This window comes from Bactrocera neohumeralis, chromosome 4 (assembly GCF_024586455.1).
Source record: "Bactrocera neohumeralis isolate Rockhampton chromosome 4, APGP_CSIRO_Bneo_wtdbg2-racon-allhic-juicebox.fasta_v2, whole genome shotgun sequence".
Taxonomy (NCBI): domain Eukaryota; kingdom Metazoa; phylum Arthropoda; class Insecta; order Diptera; family Tephritidae; genus Bactrocera; species Bactrocera neohumeralis.
Genome location: NC_065921.1, coordinates 53,432,048 through 53,445,685, shown reverse-complemented (window position 1 = coordinate 53,445,685; position 13,638 = coordinate 53,432,048). Strand labels below are relative to the sequence as shown.

The 13,638-nt window shown below is 35.2% G+C and overlaps 1 protein-coding gene and 2 pseudogenes across 1 annotated transcript in view; 1 reads left to right on the top strand and 2 right to left on the bottom strand.

The window, feature by feature from the left end:
- The first annotated feature begins 4,056 nt into the window (after positions 1-4,056).
- Positions 4,057-13,638, top strand: part of LOC126754524 (uncharacterized) — a 44,470-nt gene continuing 34,888 nt past the window's right edge. Inside the window, exon 1 of the mRNA XM_050466592.1 lies at positions 4,057-4,206. Coding sequence (XP_050322549.1) covers positions 4,065-4,206 — 142 coding nt within the window. The 5' untranslated portion in view covers positions 4,057-4,064. The remainder of the gene's footprint in view (positions 4,207-13,638) is intronic.
- LOC126757738 (small nucleolar RNA U3) lies at positions 6,314-6,516 on the bottom strand (annotated as a pseudogene).
- LOC126757682 (small nucleolar RNA U3) lies at positions 11,636-11,740 on the bottom strand (annotated as a pseudogene).

The following is a 13,638-nucleotide window of genomic DNA, read 5'->3' as shown; positions in this document are numbered from 1 at the left end:
CTAACTACTTCGCAGCATACTGGTCAGAATACTCGCAGGACTCAAACTTTCATGCCACTTTCATTTCAGACAAAAACAAATATCTCAGTACTTCCCCTTATACTTTGTCTAACATCACAGATTGCAATATAGAACATATTGAACTAGAGTCTACACTATCCTCTTTCTCAGGCAAAACCCCGGGTGCCGACAGAATATCGTACCCCATGTTGCAACATCTACCTTCATGTTTGATGGCCAGATTAATTAAGTTATACAACAACATTCTAAATAAAGGTATTTACCCCCAAACCTGGAAAAACGCTATTATTATCCCCATTCCTAAGTCAAGTAGTCCTGCAACAGAAGCATCAGGTTTCAGACCCATTTCACTGCTTAGCTGTTTAGGTAAACTTTTCGAAAAAATTATAGCTCATCGTATTTCGTGGTATGCCATAAACAATAACTCCATTAGTCCGCAGCAAGTGGCTTTTAAAGAGGGGCATGGCACCATTGATGCCTTGCTCCTCTTCGAAAGCTAAGCTTCTACTGCTCTTTCCAATAGAAACCACCTTTCCGTGCTAAGTATAGACTTCGAGAAAGCCTTTGACCGCGTGGGAGCTCATGTAGTTTTACGTCAGTTGGTAAAATGGAACCTTGGTGGAAAAATCCTTAAAATTATCCAGTCTTTTCTCACTAATCGCAGATTTGTTTCCAAAGTAAATAACACCTTTTCGGATTATTTCTCTTTACATAATGGTATTCCCCAAGGTTCCCCGCTATCTGTCATTTTGTTTACCGCTGCATTCAATGAAGTTTGTCACATAATTGATAAGTATAAAAATATTTTTTACATATGCTATGCTGATGATTTATTATTGGTCTCTAAACTAAGTGACCTAAACCTTGTTAAACAAGATTTTACTAATATATTAGCTGATTTAAGTATATGGTCCGAATCATCTGGAGCCAACGTATCTTTAAACAAATGTAAGAATTTCCATGTTTGCCGCAAACACAAATGTAATTACTTTACATTAGTTTATAACAATATTCCAGTTGTAAGCGCTAATAAACTTAAGTTTCTAGGTTTAATTTTTGATAAAAAATTAACTTTCAAAGAACATTGTTTATATTTAAGAAAGCAGCTGGCTGCTAGGCTTAACATTATTAAATATCTATCATCCAAACACTGCTTAATTAACTCGTCAACACTAATAAATGTAACCAGAGCTCTTATATTATCGAAGATAGACTATGGCCTACCCATCTATGGCAACTGCGCGAAAAGTGTCATCAAGTTACTGTATTCCCCATACCACATGGCTGTGCGCAGAAGTCTTCGCGCTTTTCCGACATCGCCAACACAATTCATACTTGTGGAAGCGGGGCTACCCACAATCGAAGAAAGATTTACACTTAACCTAAAAAAACTCATACCGAAGCTGTTTCTTTGTTACAATAATATTCTTTACAAAACAGTGTTATCCGAGCTGCAACGGAAAAAGTCTACAAGTCGTAAGTCGTCAATATTCCTCTGCATCGAATACGCCAGAGAGCTTGATATCACATTCCCTTCTCTCCGCCAAAAAGTATCTTCTCCGCCTTGGATGATAAACAAATCATGTTTCATGCTAAACTTGGAGAAATACGGAAAAAGTAGTACCTCCCCCACAGTATTTCAACGCCTTTTCGCGGAATATACAACTCCACTGCTCCCAGACTGGAAATTCGTTTTCACAGATGGTTCAAAAACCGACATTAGCACAACATTCGCCGTCGTTGACTCCGAGGGAAGAACAATTACAGCAGGAATACTTCCCAGCTACGCCTCGGTTTTCACAGCTGAAGCTGTCGCTATCTTCAACGCAATCATCTTCGTCGTAAAATCTAGTTTTAAAGCAGTTATCTGCACTGATAGCAAGTCAACCATACACGCGGTAATAAATACAAACAACAAGTCCTACTTAATTTCCTGTATTCGGAGCAAATTAATCGAGAATAACAATCGCTTGAAACTAATGTGGGTTCCAGGACATGCAGGCATAAAAGGAAACAATCTGGCAGACGAACGGGCTAAACTCGCAGCAAAAGAACCACTAATAACTTTTGACTATATTATGAAAAAAGACTTGTATAAGTGTATATCGCAGCTCCAATATAGCTCACATATGGAGACTTGGAGATCTATCCAGCACCAATATACTGCGAATAACCCGAACAGGATAAAACCAAGCTATCCCGCCAGCTGCCGGTGCAACGACATCAAAGCATTTATCCGATTACGCCTAGGACACACAATTGCCACACATGCGCACCTTCTAAATCGTTCTAGTCCACCAGTTTGCCAACACTGCCCGTCGTTAGCTTTAACAGCCTATCATTTACTCGACGACTGCCCACATTTCGCAGCAATTAGAAAAAATATCTTCGACGACCAAATACCGTCTGCTCTGTTACAAACGAGTTCCTCCGAAAACGTAACAAAAATATCAGCATTCTTAGTACAAACAGGATTAAAACCACAAATATGATTATGTTTATAAACTTCCCATTACTTATTATTTATTTTGTTCTTAATACTTTTCTATTAGCTACAGAACATTTTATTAACTTTTACACCTAAGACTTAATTAAGCAATAACTATACATTTTATATTTACATCAGCGAGCCGAAGGTCCTGGCAGCCAGTGCTCCTTTTTTCGTGGAAAAGTAATTGTATTATTGTTTCACGTTTTATAAATAAATTTCATCTTTTTCGAATCATGTTAGTGATATCTATGTTAAATTTCACGTCTAAATATTCATTAGTATTTGAGATACGCGTCGTTTTGTGAGGCTCAAAAAGTGAATTCTTCAATTTTTACTATGTCTGAATTCATTGAACAAAGAAGTGCGATTAAATTTTGTTTTCGGAATGAAATTTTGTTTGCGGAATGAAATTTCGCCTGCAGAAACCTTGAAGATCTTTGCAAAAAGCCTTTGGGGATCAAACTCTGTATTCTAAAAGTGTTTGCAAGTGGTATAACGAGTTCAAAGCCGGTCGTGAGAGTGTTGAGAAAAATGGGGTGTCAAATCGGCCAAAAATATCGACTGATGAACATCACGTCAAACAAGTCAAAGAAATGGTGCTTGAAAATCGACGATTAACTATTAGAGACATTGCTGATAGTTTGGGCATATCATTTGGAACGGTGCAGGCGATTTTGAAGGATGAATTGGGCTTAAGGAGTCAAAACTCGAATGATTCCAAAACCACTCAATTTTTTCGAAAAAGAGCTCGGGTTAACATATGTGAAACAACGCTTCCTGACATCATAACTGGAAATAAGACTTGAATCTACGCTTACGATCCCGAAACAACAGATCAATCGAGCAAATATCGTGTTAAAGGCGAGCCGAAACCGAGAAAACCACTCAATAATCACGGTCATGTTGACAGTTTTCTTCGATTATCGTGGTGTGGTGCATTATGACTTCCTTCCGCTGGACCAAACTGTCAACAAGGAATATTATTTGAGCGTTATGCGCCGTTTACGTGAAGCTATTCGCCTCAAGAGGATAGAATTGAGGGTCGAAAGCTCTTGGTTTCTGCACCACGATAATGCACCATCTCATACTGCATTGCTTATTTGTAATCATATCGCCAAAAATTCAACAAATATCGTTCCGCAGCCAACGTATTCACCTGATTTAGCACCGTGTGACTTCTGGCTATTCAGCAAACTCAAAAGACCACTCTGAGGACACCGTTTTGACTCAATTGAGGATAGAAAAGCTGAATCGAAGAAGGCTCTAATGGCCATCATGACGGAGGATTTTTCCAAGTGCTATGATGACTGGAAAATTCGTTGGGATACGTGTATTGCAGCGAAAGGGGCTTACTTTGAACAAGATGAAATGGATTTGCAAGAATAAATAAAGATTTTAAAAATATAAGAAAATTCGTCTTTCAATTTGATCACCGTAGTATACTTATATTACTTTTTGGCAACTTAACTTCTAACCTTCATCTTAATTTTACTCTTCTTCTTATCGCTTATTCTTTTCCATTATTCTTTTGCTTTGCAGGTGTGAGAACGTCATGACTTGTCCCATACGACCAATAGGTTCTGGCAAGGAACACTGCCCCTACGATTGGCTTGCCGTCTATGATGGTCGCGATGAGCATTCGCCACTTATTGGCAAATTTTGTGGGCTGGGCAAATTTCCGTTTAGCATTATTGGTAAGTATTAATTTTTTTTAGCTATGGAACAAGATTACAAATTTTTTTTATATATCCAAAACTTCTAAGCAACTTAATCTGAAGGGTTAAATGTGATGAACTGAAAAATAATTTAAAAAAATTGAAATAAGTTAGAAAAGATTCCTTGGATTGTTAACATCAGAAAAAACAAGTAAGGAAGTGCTAAGTTTGGGTGTCACCGAACATTTTATACTCTCGCATGATAAAGTGATAATCGAGATTTCATTATCCAACATTTACATATTTTTTTATTTTGCTGTAAAATTAATTAGATTAGATCAATTTGTGTACTTTGAGTATTGAATTGTATTTTCATTTCCTAATGTATATATTATACAGAGAAGGCATCAGATGGAATTCAAAATAGCGTGATATTTGAAGAAGGCGTGGTTGTGAACCGATTTCACCCATATTTCGTACATGTCATCAGGATGTTAAGAAAATATTATATACCGAATTTCATTGAAAGCGGTTGAGTAATTTCTGAGATATGGTTTTTGCTCCATAAGTGGGCGACGCCACGCCCATTTTAAATTATTAAAAAAAGCCTGGGTGCAACTTCTTTCTGCCATTTCTTCCGTAAAATTTAGTGTTTCTGACGTTTTTTGTTAGTCGGTTAACGCACTTTTAGTGATTTTCAACACAACCTTTGTATGGGAGATGGACGTGGTTATTATCCGATTTCTTCCATTTTTGAACAGTATTCAGGTACTGAAGGAAACGACTCTATAGAGTTTGGTTGACATAGCTATAGTAGTTTCCGAGATATGTACAAAAAAATTAGTAGGGGACGGGGCCACGCCCACTTTTCCAAAAAAATTACGTCCAAATATGCCCCTCCCTAATGCGATCCTTTCTGCCAGATTTCACTCACTTTAACTTTTTTCACTTTAATACCTTTATTAATGGCTTAGTTATGACACTTTATAGGTTTTCGGTTTTCGCCATTTTGTGGGCGTGGCAGTGGGCCGATTTTGCCCATCTTCGAACTTAACCTTCTTATGGAGCCAAGAAATACGTGTACCAAGTTTCATCATGATATCTCAATGTTTACTCAAGTTACAGCTTGCACGGACGGACAGACGAACGGACAGACGGACGGACAGACAGACATCCGGATTTCAACTCTACTCGTCACCCTGATCACTTTGGTATATATAACCCTATGACTCTTTTAGTTTTAGGACTTACAAACAACCGTTATGTGAACAAAACTATAATACTCTCCTCAGCAACTTTGTTGCGAGAGTATAAAAAAGCTATGTATATTGTGACGTACCCTTGAAACGTAATGTTGCTTACGCTGACAAGGAATTGGAAGTAAGTGGATAAGAATGAGGTATCTAATTCGGTACAATGAAGTGTAGAATAAGATCTGTGGATGGAAGATTGAAAGGAAAATTTCTAATTTGACTACCTCCAATATTTTCTAAGCCTATTTGAAAAGCAAAACGTATGCCAACAGATCTCGAATCATTGATGAATTCAAAGTAACCATTCTGCCCTCAATAAGGATGGCTATTTAGCTGTTATTGTATTCAAAAAAGGGTGTGTGGAGTCCCTACGCGCGGATGAAGTTATACTTCTTAGTGATATTCCAAGAAATGCATATCATTTTGTATGAAAGAAAACTAGAAAACTTAAATTCACATTTTATAAATTTATTATAATTTATTATCTCCCCGAGCATGCCTTTGCCAACAAGTCGTCTTTTCGCGACGATGGCAAAAGCTAAAAATCATAAATTGCACAACTTTCTGGTGCTTCTCGCAAAAATCTGCGTCGATATGTATTCACGATCATACGTACATATATGTACATACATACATTTTTACGCATGTTTGTAGGCGAAGCTGCTACAGCGGCAAGGGGTGACAATCGGCGGAAACTACTTTACTTATGCCATAGAAATTCTATTGCTACGAATATGGAAATGACAACGAAATAATGCAAATATGCATATTTCTAAAGGTCATTAATTTCTACGATTTCTTCAAAGAAATTAATGATCCTGAGAAGTATAGTCTTAACTTTTCAACGGCCAACGCAGAGCATTTCAACCAAAAGGAATTCATTCATTAAAATCACCACTCAAAAGTCGTTTCATCCGTTGTAAGCGAACGATTTTCGAAGAAACATCATTTCTAACATGCCACAAGACAAAATTAGAAACGAACTTCTTAAACCTCACGCTGTCAGATAAAACGATATACCTCGTCATCGCGGGTCGATTTCCAAAAAATGTAAATGAAGACTAACTACAGAAATAATCCTGTAAAGTATAGGCCCAATTTTTCGACGGCCAACGCTGGGTATTTCAATAAAAGGGCACATAAAATAGTTGAGAATCCGCAGAAATGAAAGACAAAGGAAAGAAAAAGGAGTATAACTTCAATAATGAACAAGCATACAAACATACATATGCGCAGCAGCAGCAAGGAAAGAGGTAAAAGTAGTAGTAGGAAAGAGGTAAGGTTTGAAAAACTACGCTACTCTCGTAGCATTTCATTTTACTCTTGCTACCGCTCTCACTTTGTCGGGAGCCACAGCATAGCCACAGCATAGCCTTAGCATAACAATATAAATTATGTGCTCTACTCTGCTCCCAGTTTTGTTAGGTAAAAAACTATAGCTGGAGCGGGAGCAAAAAATTAAATTCTGCGCTATGCTCTGGCGTAGCGGTAGCAAAAATTGGGAGCGGTAGCACAGCAGAGCTAATGAAAATTTTCATGTGCTACAGCTCCCGCATATGTTTGTTGTTTTTTTTTTCTTTTTTTGCTATTTTCTGTCATTTACAAGTATGGTACAAGTTGGTATATAAAAGAAAGTCGTTTATAACTCAAGAATAGCTGAACCGATTTGGCTTAAAATTGGTGGGGAGGTAGCTTAGAAGCAGGATAAAGACATAGGATACATTTTATCTCTTTATGCTAAAATTCAATACAACTCATAAATACAAAAATTATATTTCAAATCATAAGCATTTGTTCAAAATTTATGTAAGAATCATTTGAAAATTTTAGTTTCTCAAAAATAGAAAGAAATAAGTAAAAATTTTCATATCCAAACATGCTTAGTATATGGGTTATACTGATTTTGCTCCTTAACCAGGTAGTTTTCTTTTAAGACGAACCCGTCCGATATATTTAATATCACAACAAAAAATGGCATTGAAATTTTCATCGTCAAGGCACTGCGGATACTTTGCTAGATTATTAGTCAAGGACGCAAATGCATTCATAACAAACCAAACGGGATATCTAACATAAAGATATAGCGGAATAATTGGAGTATTGATAAAAAGGTTTATTATAATTTTAGATATACAGAAATCTTTTCGATTCTTTGCAAATACATTGAAGTATGTATGTATATGCGTACAACTTCAAACTGATTCTTCCTAAAAAATGATAAAATTACTAAATATTGGGAATGGTAGAATAGAACTGCAAATACGCAGTGCAATGGATTAAAACTGGTACTGGTAATCAGTAGATGAATATTAACCACGTGTATTCTAAAAGATAAAGGCGAGGTATCTAAACCTGATTTTTCCACGAAATTCGCATTTTTTTTTTATAACTGACAAGAGCTACAGCGTCTAAAGTCAAAGCGATGCCATAAAATACCTCTGATCTGTAGGAATTTAAAGATAAAAAACCAAGATTGTAGTGTATTTTCTATGGAAAATTTTTACATGCCTCGGTCCAGTTCTTAATGTTAATATGTAGGGCTAAAATTTTCAGGGAATTTTTTTGGGGTATTTCCAAGGAAATTTTGTGACGGGACCGAACAAAATTAATAATTCAAAAAAATAAAAACACCCTAATATATATAAAAAGGGGGAAAGTATATGTAGTTAAAATTAATTTCGAAAATTCATAGTAATTGAGTATTGTAATACATTTGGAATAGATGATGTTCTTGGTAATATAAAAATGGTAAATATTTTACATAATAAAAAAAATTTTATAATTTATTCAATTATTATCTAATTGACTTTATTAATATATTTCTTAAAATATTTGATTTTAGATTTATAAAGTCACTTGACGCAACAAGTCCCAAAATGATTTGCATAACATTTTTTTGTTCGAATTATTCAATTAATTCAAATATTATGACAGAAAATAACAAAAAAGAAAAAAAGGTGCGTGGAGTCCCTATGCGCGGAAGAAGTTATACTTCTTAGTGACATTCAGAAATGCATATCATTTTGTATGAAAGAAAACTAGAACATTTAAATTCATTATGCACATTTTATAAAGCAAAGTCTAAATGAAGGAATTTTGACTCGGAAAGTAGTTCTGTCTCTTCGTTGCGGAAGGGAATATGCAGCGTAACCATCTCTCTTTTTTACTTTTGTACTTGGGTTGTCATATTATAATTTGTATATTTTATATCATGGTGTTTAGTCAATTTCTTGTATTCATTATTGGCGTTGCATTTGTATTGCGCAGAAAACTGGGCCAAAGTAAAATGAATTAACTTTTATTTTTCTTTGCAGTTTTTCAATAAATTTAAATAAGTTTTTTAATAAATTTAAGTAAATTTACATGTATTTTCATTTATATTTAATTATCAATAAATTTTTTTAAAATCATTTGCACTAGTTGCCCATTTTATTTTCTCATGCATTTCAGTCGATTTTTGTATAGAAATTTGACCGGCGTAAAAGCAAAATGCGAAACAATCATGCATATATTATGTCGTTTGCACATTTGTCTGTATGTTTGCGAAAGCAAATGTTCTACAACAGCATATTTCTATACTTAAACTAAATTATTTGAACCATTTCTTACATGCATAACCAAACCATACTTAAGACAACGCCACGAAAGTGTCAATAGTGGTGTTGGTGGTAAGCACATAAAAAGTCAAAATGTGAACGCAGGTTCGAATCTCGACGGACTTAGTCTTTAATTTTTGCATTTTAACATCGTAATACTATACTAATAAATATTTTTCTTACTAATAGAAATTAAATTTATCACACCAATATACCTAACATACATATACATAATATTGCTGTGATAAATTTAATTTCTATTAGTACGAAAAATATGTATTAATATAGTATACGATGTTAAAAGGCAGAAATCTTTCTAACCTATTTTGTGTATCTGCACTAGAGCTCCCACTCCCGGGCTCCCGGGCTCCCGAAATCCCGGGATCCCGGACTTAAAACTCCTCCCGGGATTTAAAATTAATTTCCCGGGATATTCGGGATTTTTGTCCTTTTTTTTAAACACTGTTAATTATTATTTTTTCATAAACAAAGTTGTATTTACAATAGATGAACATTGCCAAAAACCAATTAGTAAGAATTTAGTACTTTACAACACTGTTTGATCAAAGTTACAGCACTGGTTTGATCAGCTGTTAATTGTCAAAAAGTACAATACTAATGATGTTGAGAATCGCGATATCGATTTAAAAATAATCGAAAATGAAAAGGAAAAAACGTTGAAGGAAAGGTTGCAAGAAACTGTCAAAGAATCTCGCGTTTTAAAAAGAGATGTCCCATTATCAGTAGAGGAAGCGGTACCAAAGGAAATAAATTTACTTCTTGGGGGTGGCGGGCTTGGCAGCAATCTGGAGGTTGCTTGTAATTTTTTAAAGACAATACCACCAACTAGTGTCGCATGCGAGCGTTGTTTTTCAGTGTCTGGAAGCATTTGCACTAAAATCAGATCTAGTTTAAACGATGAAACAATGGATGCGCTTGTATTTTTAAAATACTATTAGTTCCTACAGAAATCGATCTCTGATTTTTATACTCTCGCAACAATGTTGCTAACGAGAGTATTATAGTTTTGTTCACATAACGGTTGTTTGTAAGTCCTAAAACTAAAAGAGTCAGATATAGGGTTATATATACCAAAGTGATCAGGGCGACGAGTAGAGTTGAAATCAGGATGTCCGTCCGTCCGTCCGTGCAAGCTGTAACTTGAGTAAAAATTAAGATATCATGATGAAACTTGGTACACGTATTCCTTGGCTCCATAAGAAGGTTAAGTTCGAAGATGGGCAAAATCGGCCCACTGCCACACCCACAAAATGACGGAAACCGAAAACCTATAAAGTGTCATAACTAAGCCATAAATAAAGATATTAAAGTGAAATTTGGCACAAAGGATCGAATTAGGGAGGGGCATATTTGGACGCAATTTTTTTTTGGAAAAGTGGGAGTGGCCCCGCCCCCTACTAAGTTTTTTGTACATATCTCGGAAACTACTATAGCTATGTCAACCAAACTCTACAAAGCCTTTTTTTTCAGGCATTTCCATACACAGTTCAAAAATGGAAGAAATCGGATAATAACCACGCCCACCTCCCATACAAAGGTTATGTTGAAAATCACTAAAAGTGCGTTCACCGACTAATAAAAACGTCAGAAACACTAAATTTTACGGAAGAAGTGGCAAAAGGAAGCTGCACCCAGGCTTTTTTTAAAAATTGAAAATGGGCGTGGTGCCGCCCACTTATGGACCAAAAACCATATCTCAGGAACTACTAGACCGCTTTCAATGAAATTCGGTATATAATATTTTCTTAACACCCTGATGAGATGTACGAAATATGGGTGAAATCGGTTCACAACCACGCCTTCTTCCAATATAAAGCTATTTTGAATTCCATCTGATGCCTTCTCTGTATAATACGAGTATAAACATTAGGAACCAATGATGATAGCGGAATAAAACTTTACAAAAATACGGTATTTGAAAAATATTTAAATGACGGATAATGAAATCTCGATTATCACTTTACCATGCGAGAGTATAAAATGTTCGGTGACACCCGAACTTGGCCCTTCCTTACTTGTTATTATTTGTTTTTTGACAAAATAATATATATATAATACCAAATACATAGGTATATTTTTAATTTAATTCATGTAACTGATTCGAAATAAAAAGTGAATTATATATTTTTTTCAATTTATAAGAAATAATAATTATTATTAAATAATAATTTTTTTATTATAAAGAACCCAAGAACATGGGCATACTTAATTGAATCTATGTAACTGATTGGAAATAAAAAAAATAATTAAATTTTTTTAAATTTATTAGCAATAATTAGCAATTTTTATTTTCTCCCGTTTTTCCCGGGAATCCCGGGAAATGAAATTTCGATATCCCGAAATCCCGGGAATTCGAAAACATTCCGGGAGTGGGAGCTCTATTCTGCACATGCTCATATGAATGTATGTATACGCATGTGCACGTTCAGAAATTGTAAGAATTCGCACAAAAAAAAAGAGATATGAAAGAGATAAAGTCACATAAAATAGTTGAGAATTCGCAAAAATGAAAGACAAACGAAAGAAAAATAATGCGCATTTTCGAAGAAACATCATTTCTAATATGCCACAGCACAATATTAGAAATGAAGTTCATAAACCTCACGCTGTCAGATAAAACGATATACCTCGTCATCGCGGGTCGATTTCCAAAAAATTTAAATGAAGACTAACTACAAAAATGATCCTGTAAAGTATAGCCTTAATTTTTCAACGGCCAACGCAGAGTATTTCAACCAAAATATACGCAAAATAGTTGAGAATTCGCAGAAATGAAAGACAAACGAAAGAAAAAGAAGCATAACTTCAATATTGCACAAGCATACAAACATACATATGCGCAGCAGCAGCAAGGAAAGAGGTAACAATCGGCGATCCATTGTATATTTCTTTCATGCATAACCAAACCATAATTAGGACAACGCAATACAAGTGCCAATGGTGGTGTTGGTGGTAAGCGCTTGAAAAGTTACGTAGGTTCGAATCCCAACAAAATTTATTTTTAATTGAATATGTCACCAACCAAAAATTGAAACATTGTTCTACAAAAACAACCACAGCATAAGCATGGCAACATTGTGTTGTTGGTAGAAAAGCCGGGCTGTGCCGAAAGAAACGAGCAAAAGCTCGCCGATTGTCACCGCTTCGCTTGCTGCTCGAACATCTTCGCTGACAAGGTTGCGTAGATTCATATTGAGCAAGGTTGCGCAACCTGAATCTATCGCAACCTTTTCCGAACTCGTATAAGAAGTATAACTTCAAAAATATTCTATTTTAATTGAAAATATTAAATTAAATAAATAAATAATTTCCATATTCCATATATACTTAAGATAAATTATAATATTTAACTTATTACTTCATCGTATCATATTGGCAATAGGGATTTTTTATACCCTGAACAGGGTATATTAAGTTTGTCACGAAGTTTGTAACCCTGAAGGAATCGTCGGAGACCCTATAAAGTATATATATATAAATGATCAGTATGTCGAGCTGAGTCGATTTAGCCATGTCCGTCTGTATGTCCGTCTGTTTGTCTGTCTGTATATATACGAACTAGTCCCTCAGTTTTTAAGATATCGTTTTGAAATTTTGCAAACGTCATTTCCTCTTCAAGAAGCTGCTCATTTGTCGGAACGGCCGATATCGGACCACTATAACATATAGCTGCCATACAAACTGAACGATCGGAATTAAATTCTTGTATGGAAAACTTTCACATTTGACAAGATATATTCACGAAATTTGGTATAGATTTTTTTTTAAGGCAACAATGTAATCTCTAAGAAACTTGTTAAGAACGGATTACTGTAGCATATAGCTTCCATACAAACTGAACACATAGTTACTAACAGAAATGCACCTGTGAAGGGTATTTAGGTGCAACCGAAGTTAACGTTTTTTCTTGTTTTGATATAATTTTTAGCCGAATACGAAAATTAAAATTTATGATTTTTTACTCAAAACAATTTACGAATACATATATGAATATTTCTGTATGTTCGAATGTGAAACAGAAGCATATTTCCTCAGTCACACAACACAGCTGAATTGTACAAGTATACATTTCTTTCAAAGCACATACATACACATGTACGAGTATATATCGGGTGATTTTTTAAGAGCTTGATAACTTTTTTAAAAAAAAAAACGCATAAAATTTGCAAAATCTCATCGGTTCCTTATTTGAAACGTTAGATTGGTTCATGACATTTACTTTTTGAAGATAATTTCATTTAAATGTTGACCGCGGCTGCGTCTTAGGTGGTCCATTCGGAAAGTCCAATTTTGGGCAACTTTTTCGAGCATTTCGGCCGGAATAGCCCGAATTTCTTCGGAAATGTTGTCTTCCAAAGCTGGAATAGTTGCTGGCTTATTTCTGTAGACTTTAGACTTGACGTAGCCCCACAAAAAATAGTCTAAAGGCGTTAAATCGCATGATCTTGGTGGCCAACTTACGGGTCCATTTCTTGAGATGAATTGTTCTCCGAAGTTTTCTCTCAAAATGGCCATAGAATCGCGAGCTGTGTGGCATGTAGCGCCATCTTGTTGAAACCACATGTCAACCAAGTTCAGTTCTTCCATTTTTGGCAACAAAA